Source organism: Saccoglossus kowalevskii, chromosome 1 (assembly GCF_978046115.1).
Source record: "Saccoglossus kowalevskii chromosome 1, keSacKowa6.1, whole genome shotgun sequence".
Taxonomy (NCBI): domain Eukaryota; kingdom Metazoa; phylum Hemichordata; class Enteropneusta; family Harrimaniidae; genus Saccoglossus; species Saccoglossus kowalevskii.
Window position 1 is genome coordinate 11642790 of NC_140641.1, and position 23581 is coordinate 11666370.

General features: G+C 37.3%; 1 protein-coding gene across 1 annotated transcript in view; it reads left to right on the forward strand.

The window, feature by feature from the left end:
• Window positions 1-733: 733 nt before the first annotated feature.
• LOC100369931 (uncharacterized) overlaps window positions 734-23581 on the forward strand; it is a 55259-nt gene continuing 32411 nt past the window's right edge. The window contains exons 1-20 of the mRNA XM_085496463.1: window positions 734-839; window positions 12550-12635; window positions 13149-13239; window positions 13928-13967; window positions 14604-14690; window positions 14834-14911; window positions 15056-15136; window positions 15373-15476; window positions 15588-15675; window positions 15917-15989; window positions 16937-17044; window positions 17565-17656; window positions 18656-18815; window positions 19135-19271; window positions 20159-20233; window positions 20778-20965; window positions 21531-21651; window positions 21931-22080; window positions 22791-22829; window positions 23010-23174. Of these exons, the coding sequence (XP_085352589.1) occupies window positions 757-839; window positions 12550-12635; window positions 13149-13239; window positions 13928-13967; window positions 14604-14690; window positions 14834-14911; window positions 15056-15136; window positions 15373-15476; window positions 15588-15675; window positions 15917-15989; window positions 16937-17044; window positions 17565-17656; window positions 18656-18815; window positions 19135-19271; window positions 20159-20233; window positions 20778-20965; window positions 21531-21651; window positions 21931-22080; window positions 22791-22829; window positions 23010-23174 (2046 nt within the window). The 5' untranslated portion in view covers window positions 734-756. The remainder of the gene's footprint in view (window positions 840-12549; window positions 12636-13148; window positions 13240-13927; window positions 13968-14603; window positions 14691-14833; window positions 14912-15055; window positions 15137-15372; window positions 15477-15587; window positions 15676-15916; window positions 15990-16936; window positions 17045-17564; window positions 17657-18655; window positions 18816-19134; window positions 19272-20158; window positions 20234-20777; window positions 20966-21530; window positions 21652-21930; window positions 22081-22790; window positions 22830-23009; window positions 23175-23581) is intronic.

The following is a 23581-nucleotide window of genomic DNA, read 5'->3' on the forward strand; positions in this document are numbered from 1 at the left end:
GGTGTTTTACTTGTATATTAAAGTGAACATTCAGTAGACAATGTCCATGCGGGCTACCAGCACATGCCGATAAAGTTGTCAACCTCTAATCTGGCAAAAGGATTGTCATCAATGCATTTAGATAGAAGCAATAACCGTAATATGATTCGAATCGAATCGAACCGAAACCACATCCTCAGGCGATGTTTTTCATAGTTATTTCAATGTTCTATGTCACATTTTTGAAATTAATTTAATTAAAATACTTTATAAATACGACCATCTTTTGAAATACAATTAATCCGACTTCTCGGGAACCAATCTCAATATTTTACGTAATGCTCGGCTGAAAGCCAGTAGTTCAGGGGGTTTAGGTTAAAACAATCTCCTGAAAGAATATGCAATCACTTTCCTTCATTAATTGAATTACTATTGGAAAAGTGTGATAAAAGATACACTGCACACAAACACAGACAGAAAATTGAATGACATCAATATTGCGATTGTTTTTCTATCAAACAACCGATCTGATCCATAGCGTGCCAAGTCGGCACCTAGCAACTTAGTTTGAACTCGAGACCAATTTGCAAAACGAATAGCAATGGATAATATAATTGTCTAAATCCCTATATTAAGTAGAAAACACTGATATGATTGATACATGTATGTATGTTTATTCCAAAAGGTAGTTAATCATTAATGAATCTCAAAAGGATATATATACGTCAGTGTGGGATAGATTGACTATTTCGCTAATGATGCAATGAGAAGACAGCAATGGTTGACTCTCTGCGTATTGGCGACATTATACCACTATATTCAGAAAATGAACGAGGATATGTTTTCACTGACATCTCAAGGTAGGTCCTTAGTAACCGAGTTTCTTTCAAACAGTGGGTAAACGATGCACACTTTTGGAAATCATTTATCATGACGGATATTTCGAAATAAGAAAATCGGAATTCAACCTGAGTTATTCCATCAAATTGAAGTTACTTCGAATTATCAAAAACATTGATTTAAGGATTTTACTGACGATAATAGATCAGAAGGGCAAATTTTGTTCGCAAGCAAGGGTAGCGAGGAATGAGTGCGCACTTTGAGATATGTGTAGCGAGCATTGTACGCGAGTTCAAAGCAATTCACACCTCTTACTATAGTAGTTCCCTGGCTGGTACGTAGGGGGACTGTGGTCTATTTTACAAAAAGAAAGATAAGTAAATGACAGATACCAGGAAATGAATTGGTTTATTGCACGTTTAAGATCAGTTTAAATTTTAAATGATGATCAGTCATCTTATACAAAACAGGTGTCCAATAAGACATGTTTGTTTCTTGAAACTGGTTCACTGGCAACTATGACATAGCATTAACGATAAAATCTTAATTATGCCAAGATGGTAAATGGATGTCTGACAAGTAGAGCTAGTACTTTTTTTAAGGAGAGAAGAAAGATTCAATTACCATGGAGTGTTTCGCTATTCGTTACACGTGCTTTGTTTAATACAATGTATGGGCTTCATACGAGGCGTGTAAAATTGTATTTAGACGAAATTCGACGTGGACAGCAGAGGTGTCGTTTTGTCTTGGTTGCAACACAGTGAGATAGACTGTGAATACAGACACTGACCTGCATGGAAACGATATTTATAATGTTTGATTTGTGTGGGTCTTGACTTGCTAAAGTGAAACAAAAATAATAATCTGCGAATGCTAACAATAAATGCGTGATTTCAAAAACTGCACGCGTACAGGTGTGAGAGACAATGGACTCGCTCTGTGCCGAAGCTGTTAAAATCGGGCACAGACATCTCCTTTATCTTCATTAGTGATTTAAACATTCTGCCGTGTTAACCTCGTCAGGGTGCCATGACTTCGGTCACATCGGAATTTAACAGGCAATTATTAACCAGAAATAAATACAATAAGGATGAAAAAAAGACACTATTTTAAAACTGAATTACATTTTATGGTATTTTACATTGATTTTAGTAGTAGAATTTTAACATTATTTAATCTCAGATAGTGGTAAATTTTGATTTTTTAAAATAATGGGTTTTGTATTTACATCTCAAGTAATATCAGAGAGGACATGTCACGCTAATACAACATTTGTGTTCGGTCGATAAAAATCGTGAATAACGAATGATAACTTTGAGATTTCATTTAATAATGCAGTTTGCAATTTTACGCCACGCTATGCAATTCTACTATGAGCCATGCATGAGGCGTTATGACATGCCATTGCACGCAGTTTTACGCCGCGGTATGGCATTTCAACCTCTTGTATTTAGCGTACTGCAGTGTCATCTGAAGCTACTGCACTCACGCCTTTGCACTTCGTGTCACGTCGTTTGTAGCAATCTCATTCGTCTTGCGTGCCTGCCCTCTGTAGATAAATGGAGAAACATTTAATTGTTCAGAAGAATGCTGCAGGACGAAAAAATCACCATTTGCTGGGCGATCGATATCGTCTCTTGATCGAAAGAAGTTTTATTTGTCAATAGCGGCTCAGCTCTCATGACATGGCGGCGGTGAAGAAACTTCGACCAGGATGTTTGTTTCAATATCAGTGTGTACTTCGACCAGGATGTCTGAATCAATATCAGTGTGTCGTAAATTCCTCAAGCCAATTCTAACAAAGCAGCCTTGTCTTCGACCATGTTCATACAAAACACTATAATATAATTTAGGACTGGCTGGCAATTCACGCCCTTGCAATGATAACACACTTGACCTACTTTGACCTGAGGCTTCAATCACAACTTACACAATCATCAACTTATCACATTTTGGCCCTCCCCCAAATTGAGTAAGGACCACCGCACAAATATTGAATAATGTTTTCTAACAAAAAGTAGTTTAACAAGTAGTTTTATGTTGCGACTGTTGTCTAAGTTCATACTTTCGTCAAATCTGAACTATGTGTCCTTACTTGTTCCTTACTTGTTCCAATCATGTCAGTCCGCTATATATCGGTCTATGAATCTTTTTCAATTACTACCACGCATGCACGAAATTTAACTTAGCAACGCAGGAGCGAGAGATAAACAAAGCCGAGGTATGGGTATGGGTATATCTTTCTTCCTCCATTACGAAAAGGATTACGAAAAATCTCCACTTACGGGCGCGTTTCGAAACAGTCTGACAGGAATAAACACGCGACGATTCCCTGGCGACGCGGACTTGATTATCTTTTAAAATAGCGTATTTTACTCATTATGCATTTCGCGCCCTTTTTAGAGAATAGGCTTATTCAGGCGCCAGTCGTATGTTAAATACATGTATCAATAGGGTGAAACTAACCTGTCTAGCGACGGTCTGAACCCCAAATCCCTTGATCAGAAAATATATGATGCTATAGGCGTGGTCATACTGTATTTGGTCCAATCACATTTCAATCATGTCAATTCATCAACACGTTTTTTGATATTACCATAAACATGTATACTTTCGAATTCGAGCACATATTCGTGTATCAAAAAAGTAAAAAAAGAATCTATTTTGACCTATATTTGAATCCATCCACGTCAGTATATGTTTCCATTAAACTTGGAATGATAATTAAGAAATGGAAAAAAACACACAAATAAGCGCAAACTGATTGGTGAATTTATGTCTCTTGGACAAATCGGCACGCGTTTGCTTTGTAAATCATGATTGCATTTACTTCTTGTACAATTACTTATATTTAGCTAGCTAATATAACTATCTAAACTATACATACCATGCTATAATAGGTTATAAATAGCGTAATAGCTTATAATTTAGATTATCTAAATAGCTAACCAAGTTATTTGGTATGCACAAGTACCGATATTTAGCTACTGAACTATTTTGAGCCCAATTTTTGAAGTTATTTTTCACGTACATTGCCGATATTTAGCTAGCGGCGGTTTATATATTAAACTACGTATCCAGCTATTTTGAGCCAATTATTTAAGTTTCAGAGCTTCCCCACACTCTTAACACATGACCTTACACTCTGCATAACATACCCGATTCTTTCATCTATATAATCATTTATAATCTTTAAAATTAAAACCATTCGACTGATCAAAATTGTTTTATTTTTCTTGTGAGAAGCTATGACCATATGTCGCCTGGTAAATTTGACACCATTGAGTTGTTGATTTTATTGTGTAATTAGAACATTTTATAGATTGTCAGACGGACATGACATGCAGTGATTTGTGTGGATGTGCTTTTTGCATACACTATACTAACAGGGATAGCCGTAATAGAGTTATGAAACTTATTTTGGCTCCTGAGTGAATGCATTTGACATGCGAGTATCACGTGATCACTTCGTGGAACGGATGACGTCAGCGTAGTGAAGACAGGGGAACAATGGCTGCTCGTTAAAGTGGAACCACGCCGTCCCGAGTTGACTGGTTGAAACGCGGCCTGAGCCGATCAGCGCGACCAGAAAAGGCCATCGCCGATGGGACTGTGAGTTGAAATCCTTGCTGAGTGACAGGTACCCGTGGGGCCTGAGTATTTTGAGTCGAACGACTGGTAGAAGCAGTTGTGGGCGAGTGAAGTGAACTGGTTTTGTCAAGTTTGAGGCTACTTGAAAGTCAAAGGGACCTACGCTCCGTCGCTACAGTTGTGAGGGTTTCACCGTTGCTTTGACGTGATCGACGCCAGTACACCATTGAGGGACTCGCCGCTACCGTAAGGAACTTGAAGATCAGGTTTGATACTCGTTATTGACTAACAAAAGTTAACTTTGTGCAAACTGTCATACAATTTCGAACAGTGATCAGTTCCGTTACTCACATGTACACGCGCGACTGTATGATTTTTGTATGTTTGAACCTTTGCGCTTGGAGGGACGTTTTTCGTTTGGCTTATTGTTAAAGTTAGCAATTTCGTGTGTTGTGCCCTACAAGACAGCAAAGATTGTATGTATCTGTGTGATGCTCGTCTGAAGTGAATATTAATTAGAGATTACATGTAATCAGTTAACTAGGGTTAGGGCTTTTACTGTTGGTACATTCATGACATGTATAGTTTTATTAGGCTGTACGTTGTACTAAAGTTCATGCAGAATTTTATTGAGTTGTTGTACCAGTTAACTGTTGTTGTATTTATCGAACGAGATTTGTTCATACTACTATAGTTATTGTTGTGTTTACGCTACATGTATATTGTTGGACATTGTGTATTTCACTATTGAGTTATACAACTTTAGTAATTATTGTGATGAACATTGCTGTTAATTCTGTCAACCGGAAGTAATTATTATTGTGCGTATCACTGCCGATTCATGCATTTGTAGTGTTTATTATCATGCTATTGTTAGTTTATACTCCAGTGAGCGAGGTGCCAATTATTGTGTTATGTACAAATAATTATATGTGCCCACTGTTGACCTTGGTTCACCTTTATGAATATTGAATAGAAGTTGTTGTTTACTTGTCCGGTCTGCGTCGTTAATTAATGGTGTGAATGTCTCCTTGATTATAATATTCGATGTACGTCGTTACCTCGATTTACCACTGGACTGTCGAATTGTCTCGACCAGAGTAAGAGATCCGTGGTTGTTATTGCAGAGATGCCAGTTAGTTGTCCTTCATATAAATTTTCCCTATCTGTCCACCTGTGATTTGAGCTTATCTAGTTTTAGGCAACTTATGGGTGTGACAGATAAATGGCGCCCAACGTGGGTTGACTGGATTTTGATTGTATCCAGTATCCAGTCTAAGTGGTAAACGGTTGTTATTTAATGAGATCATTTTGAGTATTTTTTCAGGAGCAGACATTTTGTAGTGCTGAGTAGTATTGCTACTATAATGGAGGACAAGGTAGCATGGGGTGATGTGAGCGATGGTGATGAGAGACACTCCATAGATATGTCGCCAGACGGGACGGCGGGCACTGGTGATAGGCCGTTAAGCTTTGCACAAATACGTGAAGAAAGAGAAATGTTGCGCAGAATTGACCAAGAAAATAAAATGGACACTGGAAGAGGACGAACGTTTAAACAGAGCCAAGAGTCAATGGTTGTTAGATGAACAACAGAAAAGAGAGGCTTGGATGGCGGCCATGCATGCAGAGCAGGATGAGAGACATGAGAAATTTCAGAAAGAGATAGAGAAAAGGTATGAACAGCGGGAAGCTGAACAGTGTGAATGGAGACATAGAGAACAGTCTAGACTCGCTGGTGAAAACTGGGATGTTGATTATGAGCGTGACAACAATAGTTCTATACAAGGGGGGCGTAGCCAAGAGAATACACCCACTAGACGAGAGCGACTTGAGTCATTTAGAACTATGGTAGGTACTAGGAAGACTAAACGTTCAGATTTGTTTGGGAACGATATCGACCACTTGGATCATGAATTAGAGAATGAGAAAATGTCATTGGGCCCCTATGGTAGAAGGTGTGGTACCAATGACGCTGTGGTTGATACCCGCACTGATAGAGATGGTAGCTACACAGCAGTATATCTGGGAGACAGACACAAGTTGAGTACATTTTCTGGAGATGTTGGTCGAACATCTGATGTTCACTTCCTGACGTGGGAAGGGAAGGTGAAGACGTACTTACATGGTAATAAAGAGTCCCCCATATCAATGCTGCGAACAATTAGAGCCTCATTGAAAGGAGGTGCGGTTCGGCTCATAGACGGGATGGGACCTGATGTTACGTTTGACCAGTTACTGAGAAAGCTACGCAAGCGCTATGGTGATGTTCAATCCACTGAGACACTTCTGGCAAACTTTTATAGTAAGGGGCTACAGAAAGAAAAAGAAACCATTGCTGACTTTGCTAACAGACTAGAGGAAGAGTTAAACAAAGTAGAGCGGAAGGGTGGTATACTTAAATCGGCCATGGACCAATGCCTGAGAAATACATTTTGGAGAGGTTTGCGAGATGAAGCAGTCAGGGATGCTATCAGACATCGTGTAAACAGAGTGTATGATTTTGATGAGATGGTAGGGCTGGCGAGAGAAGCTCAGGAAGAAGTTAATGAGAGACGCCAACCATGCCAACCCCTGTCACGGTTGAAACCCGCAATGACTCGACTGATGGTTACTGATGATACCATGCAGGTACAAGACAACTCTGGTGAGACGCGGTTTTCCGAAACAGATGTTGTAAGCGGAGTAGCTAGAGAATTTGCTGAACAGTTGAAACCAACGCTATCGTCTGTTATTGAACGCTTGGATAGGTTGGAGATGAAAGTCAAATCAACGCTTGAGTATGGCACACAGACAACAGGCTTTACACGGGAAAACGATGACCCCGGTTCCAAGAGACAGTATAAAGGTAACCCTAAAGTGCCTAGACATTGCTATGTGTGTGGTGATCCAGACCACATGGCCAGAGACTGTCCAGACAAGAAACAGCAGGCACAGAGATGTTTCTATTGTAAAGAGGAGGGACATTACTCCAGGAATTGCCCTCAGAAAAAGGAGAATAATGCTAAACAGACAACATCCACTTCTGGTGAGTCTGATTGCAAGACGCGTGACCAGCCTGCGAGATATGAACAAAGAAGAGTTCGGCAGCGGAAACGTAACTGCCCAAGAAAGAGAAATAGTAGGACACCCCTGAGTGTAGATGACTCCATCCCCAACCTGCAACTGATGCAAACGGATATTCGTCGCAGAGTCGTAGGACCGGCATATGAGGAAGTAATAACAGTGAGCAATCATAGTGCACGTTGTCTAATGGATACAGGTTCACAAGTAACTACATTGAGTAAGTGGTTTTATGATGCTCATTTCTCTGGTTTTCCCTTGGACATGTCTGCTGCTGATTTGCGAATACTGGGTGCTAGTGACCAAGCTGTGCCAGTATTGGGACTATTGGAAGTACAGTTAGGACTGCCACCGTCGATATATGGTGTAGAACAGACCATGGATGCCCTGGTAGTGGTAGTTCCAGATACAGAGTATGGAAATCGAGTACCAATAACATTGGGTACAAATGTGTTGGAGCCATGTATGCGAGCTGCTGCGGACAGTAGAAAGAAGAATCACAATGAAGTTGGTAAGATGTCTACACCTGGGAAAAGGACATATGATAAGTTGAGGTCTAGACATTGCTTTGCTGGTGTTAACGGTCATATGGGATCTGCTCGTGCCTTGATGAAGAAACCTGTTACTATTCGTCCCGAGGACAGTGTTATCATTACTGGCAGGTTACAGCATCTGAAGTTGCCCATTGATATCTATCTAGGTTTGGAACCTAGTGACAAGGACAAAGAGACCTATGAAACATGTGTAGAGAGAGTACGCAGAGATTTACAGGCAGCGTATAAGATAGCGGGGAGCAAGATGACTAACAGAGCGAGGAAGAACAAATATTTGTATGATAAAAAGGCAAAAGAAGCCGACTTGGAACCTGGCGACCGTGTTTTGATACGCAATGTATCTATCCGAGGTAAACAGAAACTTGCAGACAAGTGGGAACATGAGCCTTACTTGGTAGTCAAGAGAGTGAATCCTGACATCCCTGTTTACGTACTGAAGCCAGAGAGTGGAGGGAAGGGTCGGACGATTCATCGTAATTTGTTGATGCCATGCTATGCCCTGCCAGCAGTTCCACCGAATCGTCCAATGCGTACACCAAACGTACCTAGACGGACTCGCACTCGGTGCACCAATAGAGTGGTCAGAGAGTCTAGCGACACCGAAATAGAGAATTCTTCTGATGATCTGATATTATTAGAGAGAACACGAGCGAGAGATAGCGAAGGTGGTTTGCCTGTGCCAGAGGCAATGTCTAGTAGTAGCAGTGAAGAGCCTGACCGACCACAAGATGAGAGAGTTATGCCACCTGTTGATAGTTCAGTTGTGACTGAAATAGAGGCATCACCAGCGAACGTAACTGTCAGCCTTGACAATACAGTGAGTGACAACGGCACTATAACTGCTGATACGCCATGTATTGGAAGTGGCACGTTGGATGAGGGTACTGTCGTCCTTGAGAGTGTGGGAAGTTCAGTACATGACCAAGACCGCGTGACTGGGGATGCGAGCCAAGCATCTGGATCCAGCCAAGACGCTGAATTGGCACATACTAATAGTGAGAACATGGAGGGTTCTGCTGATGTAATGTTGGAAGAAAGAGTGATGCCATGTGAAACGGCAACTGAGGCACCGACAGACGATGTAACGACAGGAAGGAGATACCCTATGAGAAATAGACGAAGAACGCAGTATTATGGCTTTAGTGACCTGAATCACACCGTGGATTTTAGGTTGAATGCAGCCGCACCAACATTCATACTGAACGATCGAATGGTTGATGGTGAACCGCTTGGGGCGCGACTCTATCCTTTAACGCGGGAGAAGACTGGTGTGTGCCCGTGGGAATTAATCGGGTGTTCACAGAAGATAGCTTTAGCCAGGGTAGCGAACAAACAAGCGTCTAATCATCTCCCATTCACTAGTCTGCGGACCACGAGAGAAGATAAGTTGAGTAAGCCAGATGATGCTAAGAGCTGCGGGAGATATGGAATTCGACATGTACAGAATTTGCAACATTCCCTGACAGATCTACTTGCATTGGATAGTAATTCAGCAGTATCTGATTGGAGAGGAATACTATTACCAACGGTTAGTGATAGACAACCGATGAGGTGTTACTAATCATAATCGGGATACGTTTGGAACATGCCTACCTGCTACGGGTATATGTATGTCGCCAGATTGTCGTATAGTGAGGTTGTTGAGGATGAGGATTTGGTTGAGCAACTCCGAATGACAACACCCACCTGAGAGGAGAGTGGGACTTTGCATATGTGGTATTATCTCCGCCCACGTTGTAGTTCAGCGTATTGTGAGGTTTCGAGTTGGTATTATCCTTCCCATATGGCTCAACAAGTTGGGAGATGGACCACAATATAGTGAAGAGGTGACGACTGGTGCAATGTACATGTACCTAGGGAGCAGGCTAGTGTGACGTTGAACATTGTATTTATTTGCAGAGTCATTGGTATGTGGAGACACTCTGAAGACACTTATTGGGATCGCCCTTGGTGAACCCTTGGTCATATCTGTGGACATGTGTGATTGTGTAACTGTACAACTGCATGTATTTGTGCCTCGCTCCCGAGGGAGTATACCTGGTACACTTTTGTTTGCCAGGGTGGTTACTTGCAGGTTGGACTCCCAGATTGCCAGGGAAGAGCAGATGCACTCTTATTGGGCCATGATGTAACAGACCTGTATTAAGATGAAGTTCAGCTATTACTTAAAGCCACGACGAAGAGTACAGTGGTACATATATCATGAGAAGACGGTCCTGGTGAGGGTTAGTTAGTTACATGTCCTCCCTTGCTCTCTCTCCCATTAGCTGTTTTATGGTTAGCTATGGGAGTGGAGGAGAGGGGATGACATGTTTTGGGAAGGGAGGGTGTCGCCTGGTAAATTTGACACCATTGAGTTGTTGATTTTATTGTGTAATTAGAACATTTTATAGATTGTCAGACGGACATGACATGCAGTGATTTGTGTGGATGTGCTTTTTGCATACACTATACTAACAGGGATAGCCGTAATAGAGTTATGAAACTTATTTTGGCTCCTGAGTGAATGCATTTGACATGCGAGTATCACGTGATCACTTCGTGGAACGGATGACGTCAGCGTAGTGAAGACAGGGGAACAATGGCTGCTCGTTAAAGTGGAACCACGCCGTCCCGAGTTGACTGGTTGAAACGCGGCCTGAGCCGATCAGCGCGACCAGAAAAGGCCATCGCCGATGGGACTGTGAGTTGAAATCCTTGCTGAGTGACAGGTACCCATGGGGCCTGAGTATTTTGAGTCGAACGACTGGTAGAAGCAGTTGTGGGCGAGTGAAGTGAACTGGTTTTGTCAAGTTTGTGAAACTACTGTAAGCTCGTGAGGCTACTTGAAAGTCAAAGGGACCTACGCTCCGTCGCTACAGTTGTGAGGGTTTCGCCGTTGCTTTGACGTGATCGACGCCAGTACACCATTGAGGGACTCGCCGCTACCGTAAGGAACTTGAAGATCAGGTTTGATACTCGTTATTGACTAACAAAAGTTAACTTTGTGCAAACTGTCATACGATTTCGAACAGTGATCAGTTCCGTTACTCACATGTACACGCGCGACTGTATGATTTTTGTATGTTTGAACCTTTGCGCTTGGAGGGACGTTTTTCGTTTGGCTTATTGTTAAAGTTAGCAATTTCGTGTGTTGTGCCCTACAAGACAGCAAAGATTGTATGTATCTGTGTGATGCTCGTCTGAAGTGAATATTAATTAGAGATTACATGTAATCAGTTAACTAGGGTTAGGGCTTTTACTGTTGGTACATTCATGACATGTATAGTTTTATTAGGCTGTACGTTGTACTAAAGTTCATGCAGAATTTTATTGAGTTGTTGTACCAGTTAACTGTTGTTGTATTTATCAAACGAGATTTGTTCATACTACTATAGTTATTGTTGTGTTTACGCTACATGTATATTGTTGGACATTGTGTATTTCACTATTGAGTTATACAACTTTAGTAATTATTGTGATGAACATTGCTGTTAATTCTGTCAACCGGAAGTAATTATTATTGTGCGTATCACTGCCGATTCATGCATTTGTAGTGTTTATTATCATACTATTGTTAGTTTATACTCCAGTGAGCGAGGTGCCAATTATTGTGTTATGTACAAATAATTATATTTGCCCACTGTTGACCTTGGTTCACCTTTATGAATATTGAATAGAAGTTGTTGTTTACTTGTCCTGTCTGCGTCGTTAATTAATGGTGTGAATGTCTCCTTGATTATAATATTCGATGTACGTTGTTACCTCGATTTACCACTGGACTGTCGAATTGTCTCGACCGGAGTAAGAGATCCCTGGTTGTTATTGCAGAGATACCAGTTAGTTGCCCTTCATATAAATTTTCCCTATCTGTCCACCTGTGATTTGAGCTTATCTAGTTTTAGGCAACTTATGGGTGTGACACATATATGCTACATGCCAAATATCCAGTTGGTCGGTTGAACCACTCCCAAGAAACAAATGCCATACATTTTTGCCTTTTGGGGGAAAATCAAAGATGGCCACAAAACCACGTGACTGGTCCGATTTATGTGTTTACTGTCAGAAAGAGTTGATGCAACATGGCAATCTCAAAATAATAAATGAATATCATTATACATAGATGCAAACAACATTCAAATTTCAGATTAATGTGTTTTGTGGTTCTGAAGAAAAAGAATTTATGTGATTTTTGATTTTCTCCTGAATGCCGATTTACCGATTAACTTGCTATTTTGCATACATCATGTAGGACCAAAGCATTCTCTGAGAAAAAAATAACATATTTAAAAGGTATGTTCAGCCTTAGTCCTGACAAAACCGCTCTGCAGTTTTAACTGTGTTTTTTTAACTGGTGGGCATATTAGACAAATGTACAGGATAGGGCACATGCAGCGGAGCAAAACAACAGCTATATTGAAAGAAGGAAACGATGGAAATTAAGCAAATATAGTATTCACACTGAAATCGATAGTTTATTATCGATAGTTCTCAGCTGTGGTATGATTATGTTTACAGTTTTAATTTGTGTTTATTATTATAGCCATGCACATAATATACTTCATGTGTACCCGGAAAAAGACAACAAGGAGCACAAAGGAAATAAACGAACATTTCTAAACCCACAAGGTAAGACTTATTTGTTTGTAATAAGTTAATAGGACGTGTCAATGACCTGACCTGAATGTCCGGTTAAAAAATAATTCGCTGGCGTCGGCAATTAGTCGCATATGAATAGATTGGAACGCCGGGTTAACCAGTCACTACATAATTTAAAATAGGTCATAACATATGCGCACACTTATTCTAAAATTGTACGTGCCGTGACTATAACTTTTCAGGTATTTTTCATAAAGTCTGGGAACATGTATAATAATAACACAACTGCGTGTGGTTCCTATGCACATGCTAGGGTAATACATTGGCAACACAATGAATTGTCCATACAAAAAGACAATAATTAATATGTGTTACTAGCATTTTGAAAAAGGTTGACCTGTGTCAATTTCCCTTTTATATAATGCAACATTAGGTTTATTCATATAATGCAAAGTTTATTCAATGAGAACTATCGAACTTCTTTCTTGTGCTATTTAACAGCTGCATTGTAAACATTCGGTATTTGTGTGTATATACTTACAGTTGCAACTTTCCAAGTATGTGTACAACACAGATACCAAGCTCAGAAGAAGTACAGGGATCAGGCCAGCAAGTTCCTCGGATACCTCCTAAAGTGTGTATAGTTGATTGATTGAACGAATAATACAGAATGCATTTTCAAACCGTCTGCATCGGGTGTTCAAATGAAGACACGCGCATACATTTAATGTGATGGACATAAAACTAGATAATTTACTGTCAAATGTTGGTTTGCGAAACGATATGGACAATTGCCATTATTTTCTATATGCCTGTTAAGTGACATAAATTAGGGTAAACAGTTTCGATATCACCACACTATGTAACAGCACTCCCAGTAATCTTATTTAGATTGAATCATGAAATATGCAAATATCTCAATATCATAGTGACTGTACTGTATCTATTGAATGATCATTAATGTTTATTCTAGTGTTTGATTGTTTAAGATATTAACTCAAATGCAAGTTGCAATTTCTAATTTTCTAATTAAAAATACCCTGCAAGCTTTCACGCATGATTGTTAACACCACGAATTGAGTTGAATTCACAATTAGTAAATGTACCTTGAAGCAATATACTGATAGCTCCTTAAACGAACTTATTTCCTAATCAAATGGTGGTGAAACCGTAAATTCATGTTCATGTTAGGCGATCTTTTAAACAACTGCGACAGTAGGTTATACAGAGTCTTATATTCCCGCAAATTAGTATTGTTATGGGTCAGTCATAACTCTATATTTCACTATTGCTTAACAAAATAATATTTTTTTGTCAACCAGGAAAAAAGGTGAACAGGTTGAAAATTTGCCGGAACTCAAGGTACGAAAATCTGTGTCGAAATTTCCAGTTTAATTCTTTAATTTAAAATAAATGTTGATATTTTGTTTTGCGATCACCAATGTGGCTATATTGTACCGTAGGCATATCGGACTTCAAAACTACCACTCAACCCTCCAAACAAGTCACACTTACTAATTACCAGTCAAGTCTTTGTGTTGCTGTAATTTCAGAACAAGGAAATTTTCAAACGAATTACATTTTTCAGCATGTTTGAATACTGGCAACATTTAGCCTGATATCGGCGAGGATGCAATAACTCTAGCCGACCATGTCAGGCTCGGCAACTTTGAATTCATTGAATTTTGGTATATACATGTTGTTTATACATTTAAATGTCTAAAAATAAACAATAACACTTATTAACTAATTCAATATTATTTCTGTTATATTTTAACAACGTTCCGAAATCAATTTTGCAGTTGTAGTCTCAAAAGATTACAATTATTTTACATTTAGATAAGCAAATTTGTACTGTAATAAGGTTCCTTTTCTACTGTAATACACTGAGTGAGACCTTGGCTGCGAGGTCTGGGTACACCTGGCTGTGAGATCCCTGCCACACCTAAGCACTAATCGTCATATCATTGTCTTGTTTTTATGAATATACTTATATAGAGATTGTCAGAAAAAGAAATGAGTGAAAACGAAAAAGAACAGGCAAGACAGCTACACACACCTGTCAAATATGGCCAGATTATACAGGTAGAACCAATGATTCTATGTTATACACGTTCTTTATTAATACAGATTGCACTAGTATTACTGGTAATATATGTAATCCAATTCATGGCAATTGTACTTGATATCCATTGCAACACGATAATGCCACATATCTCTCATTTCAGCTCAAGCACGTATTTACCAAGAAATACATCCATGTCAGTACTACACATACATCCAATACAGAGCACAGTAATATGCGTGTAAGTACTGAATTTAATGTATATCGATATGCATGTAACTGTTGCTATATAACTGTATCAATTGCCACGTGTACTATGTAGCCCCAGTAGTATCACGCCAGCGTGATGTAAATACAAGGAATTAATCATATTTATTTATTGAAGTTGGAGTTACTTGATCATCATGCTAAGAAGGCACAGTTTCGAATCATGCCAAGATATAAAGTGAAATCAGAAGGAGACACAGTGAGTATATGAAACAATATTTAAACACTCTAGCGTCTTAATTATATCCTCGGGATGAAGGTCTAGTTTATGTAGCAGCTCAACAAAACCATTGTGTAAACAGTTTTTATTGACGAACTATGAATATAAATTGCGGTCAAACAATTTTAAATTATGTTTAAATCATTATATGACACGATCATTTGGTTAATTGGTATGTAATAAAATCATTAACATTACAATTATTTTTCACTTAGGTACAAGTGGATGATCAAATAATTCTAGTGAGCGTCAAAACAGCTGGTCACCATCTACATGTCAGTAATGCGAGATTGGGTCAAGATTTTATTAATTCTGATTCGTAAGTGATTATTGTTATGTGATAATGCATGCGTTTGTTAACTATCCACTATGTCTAGTATACCAGTATGTCTCGGAATGAGATTTTGTATTATCAATATGCATATTTCAGGTTCGAGTTGAACTTGTCTGTAAGAATGTCTGGATTCTCCATACAAAGATACTATAAACCAAATGTTCACCATGAAAATATTGTCAAGGTATGTATATTATATTACAATTTAGTGTACTCCATCGTATTTTATAGTCAGCGATACTTAATATGTAAAGATCGTTCAAATAACACAGCTATTATGATTTTATTCACGTTCCGAAATCTTACGTCGTAGACTACAATTGCACTAACCCCAAATAGTTGATTTCTTTTTTCTTAAGCATACTGCTGCAGGTATTTTAACTTTTTTTGACATTTAAAAGTGTATGCTATTTTGTAATATAAAGGGAGGCACTGTGTTCAGATTGTTCCACAAAGAGTTGGAAGCTTATCTAACAGCCGGCGAAGTAGATGAAGATGGTAAGAGAGCACGTTTTGTTACTATATTAATTTTATTGTTATTAACGTAATTTCTGATACAACTAATGTGCATTGTGACGATTACATATTCTTTACTTTTGTTATAAGAAGAAATTTTATAACGACGAAGCGATTTAATGACAGACATCAAAATAATGTAAATGGTTGAAAGGAACTAGCTAAAATGATGATAGTGATTAGTCGTGCAGTCATTCGTAATTGTGACTACAGATAGTTCAAATAGTAGGTCACATAAATGAGACTGCCTTGAGTTGTGCTGATGGATATTTGTTCATGGAAATCTGCCAACTTTATTATGTGTGATATGTATATGTTTATACCACAACAACTGTGTCTGAACTAATTACAACAGTTGGCTAAATGTTTAACTTGTTTTCGAGAGTAGTAGGCTTGAACATGCAGTATTTAACGTGTGAATTAAACAAACAATTGAATGGAGTTCAAATTTTCCGCCCACTTGATCCCCCTTTGAGGTCGCCCATTCATTTTCGGCCCTCGGCTGACTGGCATTTACATGACTTCACTAACAATAACCTATTTTTATGATTTTAGTGTCATTTTAGTTTTACATAATACTGGTTCCATTCATTTCTTTATTAAAGTGATCAACTTGAAATGGCTTTAATTGAATTGCAGTCATTTTTATATTTTGTTCAGGCATAGGAACCCATGTGTATAATACGATAACTTCATTAATTCATTTATTTATTAATTAATTAATTCATTCATTCATTCATTCATTCATTCATTCATTCATTCATTCATCAAAATGAGACAATTTTACATATATCCATTTTATTAATAAATGTAATAAATTTGGCCTAATCTGAAATAACTTTGCAATTATGTTTTAGATTACTTTGTTTCACAGAAACACTGTGTTTGTTTACAAGATTTGTTTGCTCAGCATTATGATTATTTTATAGTTCTCTTGAGAGTGAGGGTAACTGATCCCAGACGACCCAGAACGTTATCTCCTTCCACGTCAGCAATAACATACTGGCAGATAGAAGCCGCTGAAGGAATAATGACAGGTGACGTATTTTCATATATAACGTTATCACAAGAATACTGCAAAATATGCTGCGTAGCGTGAGTATATGCGACCCGTACTGCCTGAGTACATACAATGCGGGGAAGTGTTCTATGTTCTTCGTGTGATTAGGTGTTCGTATGCAAGGGATTTTCCACACAAAACGACGTATTTGGTCGACTTTTGTTAGCGGCTGTCTCAATATTACCCCAACCCCTGATTTGTAAATCTGCAGAAACTTGTCTATTTATGTAGTTTCATGCCGTATTCAAGATGGCGGCCCCCATATAATAAATATCGCACTTGCGCCAGCTCAATGACTTGGAACACATCGATGTTTGTGACTTAGTTACTTGAATAAGTGCAGAAATGCTTTGGAACGTGTGCTGATACGACTTTTTCATAGAACGGCAAATTATATTGTTTTTGGTGCTAGATGTATAATAATTATTCTTATTAATGATAAACATTGTAATGAACTGGATTATGATTTTTTTATTTTGTATATATCTCAAAATTAGGTGAAGTAATGAGATGGAAGCAACCGTGTCGTCTTAGACATTTAACTACACACAAGTATTTAAGTCTAGTGGTTAAAGGAAGTGGAGTTGAGGTAAAGTCTCATGTTAGTGTGATTGTCAATTAATATGATATTACACAATATAAATACGATATTTTTTCTGTTTTAATGTTATGTACATATAATGTTGGGATGTCTTGTTCATGTCTCTACTGAGGATAGGGAAGTTGGTTTCATTTGCATAAGTTTGTCCCAAACACATTAGTAGTGTCTACGCGGACATATTCTTTGGTTCGATATGTCAATGGGTTGAGTTTTTTTTTATTTTTTCCATAAAATTTATCTTTTTATTTCAAACCTTCGTCTCCCTGCTCTATTGATACATACACTACTTCTGCAGTTTTTAGATTTTTATTTATACCAATCACAAGGCTGTATACATCCAATTCAGGTGAATTTGATAATTTATTATTATTGATATGTGATTTCTCGTCAGTTTTACAATGCTCAATGGCGCATCAAGAAAGTGATTTTCTTGCCTCGAAGAATGCTTGTAGTCATGTAATTAGCACCAATGTTATTTTCAAAGATATATAAAACAAGATAGTGTTATGCTTGTTTCTAGATGACAGGCTATTTTGACTTATGTTGATACAAATATTTTTAGAAGCAATGCTTGTAGTACATGCACAGAAATTGTTTATCAGTCACACAGGGTGAATTAGTCTATCTCTGCATAGCCCCATACAGTTACATTCCAATTGAAAATCGTGATTTCTTTCTAGATACAAGAGTAATGATATAACTGAACAAATGCCCATAACATTCAACTGACTTAGACATAGATAATAAGACAGTGAGTCGTTTTATTATTTTCCTGTTTTCTAGCTAGGTCCAGTAATAAGTTTTCCGAGACAAAAACAATCCTTCTTTCAATGAATCTAACACTATAAACTATGGCCACGGTGATGATTGATTCGTAACTGGCATGACAACTCTCTATTTTATCATTTATTATTGCAGCAAAATTATATAAATGTGGTATCTAGACTATTATAAGTTGCATGGTACAATTTTGTATTCATTGTATAGGTTACAGTGACCGACGACGCATCTGGACCAGATACTATATTTAAATTTCACCCCGTTGTTCATGATACGGAAGAAATAAAAGAAGTAAAAGGGATACAGTTTGAAAGTTATGCAAGCATTGAACATGTTTCTACCAAAAAATGGTTACATGGAGATTGTGGTGAGACATGATATTTCTTGTTCTACAGAAACTATAACTGGTTGTGTTATTCACAGTCATAATGCATTTATTGATAAATGATTTCTTCTTACTGATCATATATGTAAGCATAGCATGAGTCGAGAACATGGCACTTTTTATAATATAAATCTGTCATATACTCATTCAACAATTGTCTTTGAAAAAAATAGCTTAGGTTTCATTATCAAGTAGTCGACGCATCTATCGATATAGTATTTGTAGTTTTTTATTGAAGCATTCATTTTACTTGTTCCCTGGATGCAATGGTTTATATCATGTTTAATTTTGTTTGTATTAGGTATTCGTCAATATAATAAAGTGGAAAAGGGTGACTCGGATTCAATGAGTAATTTACAGTGGAGTAAGGCTACACTAAGGAAAATCACTGCAAGGGAAAACAAGTTACAATTTGATGATGCATTCACTATTCAAAAGGTATGACAATTTTACTGTTTGAAATATTACAGCTGCGAGCAACGTCACAGGGGCCCAAAAGAAAGCACACGTCAACACATAACTTCAAATTTGATAACTTTGTTGGACACTGTATATTATTATACATTTACGTTTTGATTATCAAATTTTAAGTTACATTAGATTGCCCCTAAATTGTCAATTTTGGTAAACACGTGACTCGAACAGTGAATTGTCAATTAGATTTGGAATATGTTTGAAATCCACCTGACGTTTAATCACACTTTGAAAATCGTAAAAAAAAATATTTATGTATATTTGAAAAGGCAATTATTTAAATCATTTTGATGATGTGCTCTTGACTATACCTTGAAATATCACGACATAATTTATTCAGATAGATCATTGTTATTTGATGATTATTATGATATTTAGATGTATAAATAAAGTTTTGTCCTTCTGAAGAGGCTATGATTCACTATTCTGGACTCTTAATATTTGACCTGGACTTGTATTTGACAATTTTAGGACAATAGTTTGATTTTGATGTTACCTTTATGGTCAATATGTTTCCCTAACAATGAAATAATTCTACACTGCTAGTTGAGGTTTGTCCTTAATATGGTCCACGTTTTGGAGACAAAATTTGGCACAACAAGATATTCCTGGAAAAGTGTGTTCATTTTATTCTTAATATCATATATGCTTGTACATTTCACCATGGATATATAGTTATATTATTTGCCAGAATTTAATATAAACTTCAGAATTATGAATGAAAATATAGACGATTGAAATTAATGCTTGTGAACAAGAAATGGACAAGACCATAACTGGGCGAACAAACCAAGCGTCAGAATCTGAATGTATATATTTCCTTTTATACATGAAATAAACTTGTGTTCCAGGTGGATACTGATTTGATTGAAATCTTCAATTTCGTTGCTGGTATGGTGCCTGTTTTACAGAAAATTGTTAAGGATGTAAGTGCACTTGTTTTATAGCTTCAAAAATTCAGGACCAGTGACAATATATACATAGTGACGTAATTGAGGGTCAATGACCATGTATACATAGTGACGTAATTGAGGATCAGTGACCAAGTATACACAGTGACGTAATTGAGGGTCCGTGATCATGTATACATAGTGACGTAATTGAGGGTCAATGACCATGTATACAAAGTGACGTAATTGAGGGTCAGTGACCATGTATACATAGTGACGTAATTGAGGGTCAATGACCATGTATACATAGTGACGTAATTGAGGATTAGTGACCATGTATACATAGTGACGTAACTGTGGGTCAGTGACCATGTATACATAGTGACGTAATTGAGGATCAGTGACCATGTATACATAGTGACGTAATTGAGGGTCAGCGACCATGTATACATAGTGACGTAATTGAAGGTCAGTGACCATGTATACATAGTGACGTAATTGAGGATCAGTGACCATGTATACACTTCGCAAACATAACCCAAACATGTTCAGCAAGTTATTTTAGAATTTTCCTCCTTAGAATAAAATACCTAATAAAAAACAGGCCAAGAAGATCACAGATGCCTTACAAGAATTGAATCGTTTTATGAATGTGAATGGTGAATATATAAAAGATAGACAGAAATTACTGAGAAACCTGAAAGTCGTTGATTTACTTGTGGACGTAACTAAATTATCTTACAAGAAGGAGAACGAGAAACATAAAAGGTGAGCAAGATTTTGTTTACAATCAAATGTTTCCCAATATTATGCTATATCTGAAATTGATGACTGGTTAGTAAATAAATGCATGATTCGCGAATGAATGGGAGGGGGGTAATTTTTCTTATTTTGAATTATTTAAAAAAAGCTGATTTAAAGCTGAAGGGTCGTCACCTGCGCACGCGCGGGAATTGAGTCACATGCGATGATAACAACACATGCTAAGAACGCAAAGGCTCATAGGTGGACGCTTGTTTGTAAACAATGACACGCTATGGCAACCTGGGGCATACATAGGTAACAACTCCCTCCCCCGCTTTAAAAATAAAATGACTTTCATCTTATCTGTATCATCGTAATCGATATTGTACTGACCAATTTGGCATCTCGACCGGCTTTTGTCCTATGTACATCTTTTGGGATATTTGTTAAATTTCTCTTAATAAATAAATAAAGTATTATAAATGTTGAATTATTCTATATGATGAATACGGCACGTGCTGAAGAATATTAATTGTATTGTAATTATGATGATAACTGACTGGTTGACCTCGATTGTTTATTTTTGTAGAATGGCTGATATTATTATAATGTGTTACGAAGTCTTATATACATATGTCTGTGGTGACAGTAGAAAGAATGAACTATACCTTGCAAGATTTATTGATTACTTTCAAGGTCAATTGAAACAGGTTAGTTAACACTATCAACAGATGGCATATTCAATTAAAAAAAATAACCAGTAACCACGGTTATCGCATCAACACTTCTGGTTATAAACAAACAAAAACAAGATTGTGTCCACTGTCCATTATCAGCTGATGCCACAATCTATAGTATATTTAGTCTTTCAAGAAACATCGTGTAGGATATGCAAAATAACAATTTCACAACGATTGAATTACTGCCTGATATAAACTGTATTTGATACCTCCACATATTGAATTAACATAAGTTTTATTTATTTCTAGACAAGTGTAGGTAATGTTTTTACAGAACAAAATGTTGGACATGTTGTTACACGTATGCTGATGGAGTTGTTTCGTGATAATCGGAAGATTGTTGACAGAATAACGAAGCAACATATTACGCAATACATAGATTTACTTGAGGAAAGCAAGGTGAGATAATAATTTGAAAATAAATCAAAAGCAATAAAGATCGATTAGTATATGTATACAAATTTGAAGTTGGAAATATTAGTATTTAAAAACCAGGTCACACATTAGTTAAAGGGAGCTACTCGTAACTTGTATGTAGTTTCTATTAAAATACTGTACAGAGAAAGGTGACTGTAGAATCGGTTTGTTGGAATTTTGTGGGAGTTCAAGTTGTCATATTGTGATTTTATTCAGACATAATGGGACATGAAATCCAGTTACGAGCGTTTGTAAACAAACTCCAACATTTCTATATATAGACAATGGTATATCACAACAAGTGATAGTACCTCAAAGCAGCCAATGGGGATAGACAATGTCATTTTTTGAAAGGGGATATATCGGTGGGTGCAGCTTGTATGATCTGCATTCATCTCCATTCTTCAATATATGTGATTGTCTTGCATAAAATCGACATGTATTGATGAGTGAATTTCATATATGTAGTTGCTTTTTTACATGAATCTGTCATATTATCTCTCTAATATGTGTATGTAGAACTATAATTATTTGGATCTACTGGGCGTGCTGTGTGTTTGTAATGGTGTAGCCATTCCCGGGAACCAAAGTAAGTTAAATCATTGGAATAATTTTTATTTTTATATTGTTCACAATACCATAATCTGATTCATCAAACTGAATCATGTCCACACGTTTTCTTCTCTTCAAAGACGTCATCGCTGGAGCCTGGTCCAAGGAAAGGAAACCAGGTACTAATGTAGGTATCACGTGACAAGTCAGTTATAATTTGATTGATTTTGTGATTGCAAGAAGTTTGGATTCTACTTCAGGAACTGTACACGATATATACAGTTAGTCAGTTTTTTACTTGCGTTTGTTAAACTATCAATGCAAATAAAAATTCTTTATTTATTTGTTTTCATGACCAGTCATGTTTGTATTTTACTGAAGTTGGATCAGCAATAGGCAAAACAGATGATGATATGTATATATCTACTGATAATGGTAAAACGTGGATCCCTTTAAGTGGTGATTCAAAAGAACATCACATATTCCTCGAACATCAGCTGGATTTATTTGGTAAACTGTCCCAGGTGAGTGACGTGGCATCGTGTTTTACAGTTCTTCGTGGAGATCTGCGTAGTCTATGCAGATATATTAATTTTAAAGTTTAAGCAATGTATGTGATATTCAGTTGCAAAAATGCAGCAAATACTGTATTTTGATACTCAAACTCATAGATCCCGTTAAACACATGAAATAAACTTAAAATAATTATAATCAGAAACTCGATTAATCTCTAAAAATTTCAATTACACTTCAAAAAAACCTGAAACCCAGAAACCCTGGTCGTATACGAGTAAAATGCATTATATTTTAATGTAAATACCTGGATAAAAAACTCTCACACTTGAATCACTTCTGGGCTACATGCGATACATTCCATGATGTTATACCCGAGATGTTTAACTGGTTTCAAACAAACTTTCAAACATGATTA